Genomic DNA, 631 nt, shown 5'->3' with positions numbered 1-631 from the left:
CCCCCTCATCTCTCTCATTTCCTCGACAGAGGAGTGTCACAAGCCGACCCTCATCCGCTGCCGCTTCCACTCCACCCCCTATGCTGGTTTCTCCCACACCACCCTCACCACTGCCACAGGATCCCAGCTCACGTCGTATCGTTCCCCTACGCGATTCGCCTGTCATTGTTCGTAACCCCGATGTGCCATTGGCAAAATTCAGCGATGGTCCCCTGAGCCGTAGAGCAAGCTCACGCTCTAGGGAGCACAGTCAGCCCCCTCACCATGCCGTGGGCCTCCAGGCCCCTGTGCCCATAAATGGCGCTGCCACCAATGGAGCCGTTCTCCTTCGCAATCCCGCTCCCACCTTAGTCCTGGTGACTTCCTCTCAGTCATTGACGCCTGTGGCTCCTGGACATCCCGCACATTCAAACTCTGCCGCTTTGAATGTGTCCACCTCTAATGCAACCACTGGACCTGCCCTTGCACTATCTGGCTCAGGAGGTAAAGAGCAAGAGAGGAAGTCAGGTGGGCCTGCAGATGCAGGTGGTGCTCTCCCACAGCCTGTGGCTTGCCATCCTTCACCCACTGCTCTGTTGCCCCTCATCCTGCCAGCCGAGTCCCCTCACCCTGCTCCTCGCAAAGACATCAT

The 631-nt window shown here is 58.8% G+C and overlaps 1 protein-coding gene across 1 annotated transcript; it reads left to right on the top strand.

Annotated features, from left to right (window-relative positions):
* Positions 1-5: 5 nt before the first annotated feature.
* On the top strand, positions 6-626 carry LOC107682288 (protein capicua homolog; the record flags this gene model as incomplete). Its single annotated transcript, XM_016478575.1, has 1 exon — positions 6-626. A coding segment is annotated over one exon (621 nt), but the record flags the coding sequence as incomplete, so codon positions are not given.
* Positions 627-631: the final 5 nt, after the last annotated feature.

The sequence above is a fragment of the Sinocyclocheilus anshuiensis genome, unplaced genomic scaffold (assembly GCF_001515605.1).
Source record: "Sinocyclocheilus anshuiensis isolate Anshui unplaced genomic scaffold, SAMN03320099.WGS_v1.1 C32007397, whole genome shotgun sequence".
NCBI lineage: Eukaryota > Metazoa > Chordata > Actinopteri > Cypriniformes > Cyprinidae > Sinocyclocheilus > Sinocyclocheilus anshuiensis.
This window is presented reverse-complemented; position numbering and strand designations above follow the sequence as displayed.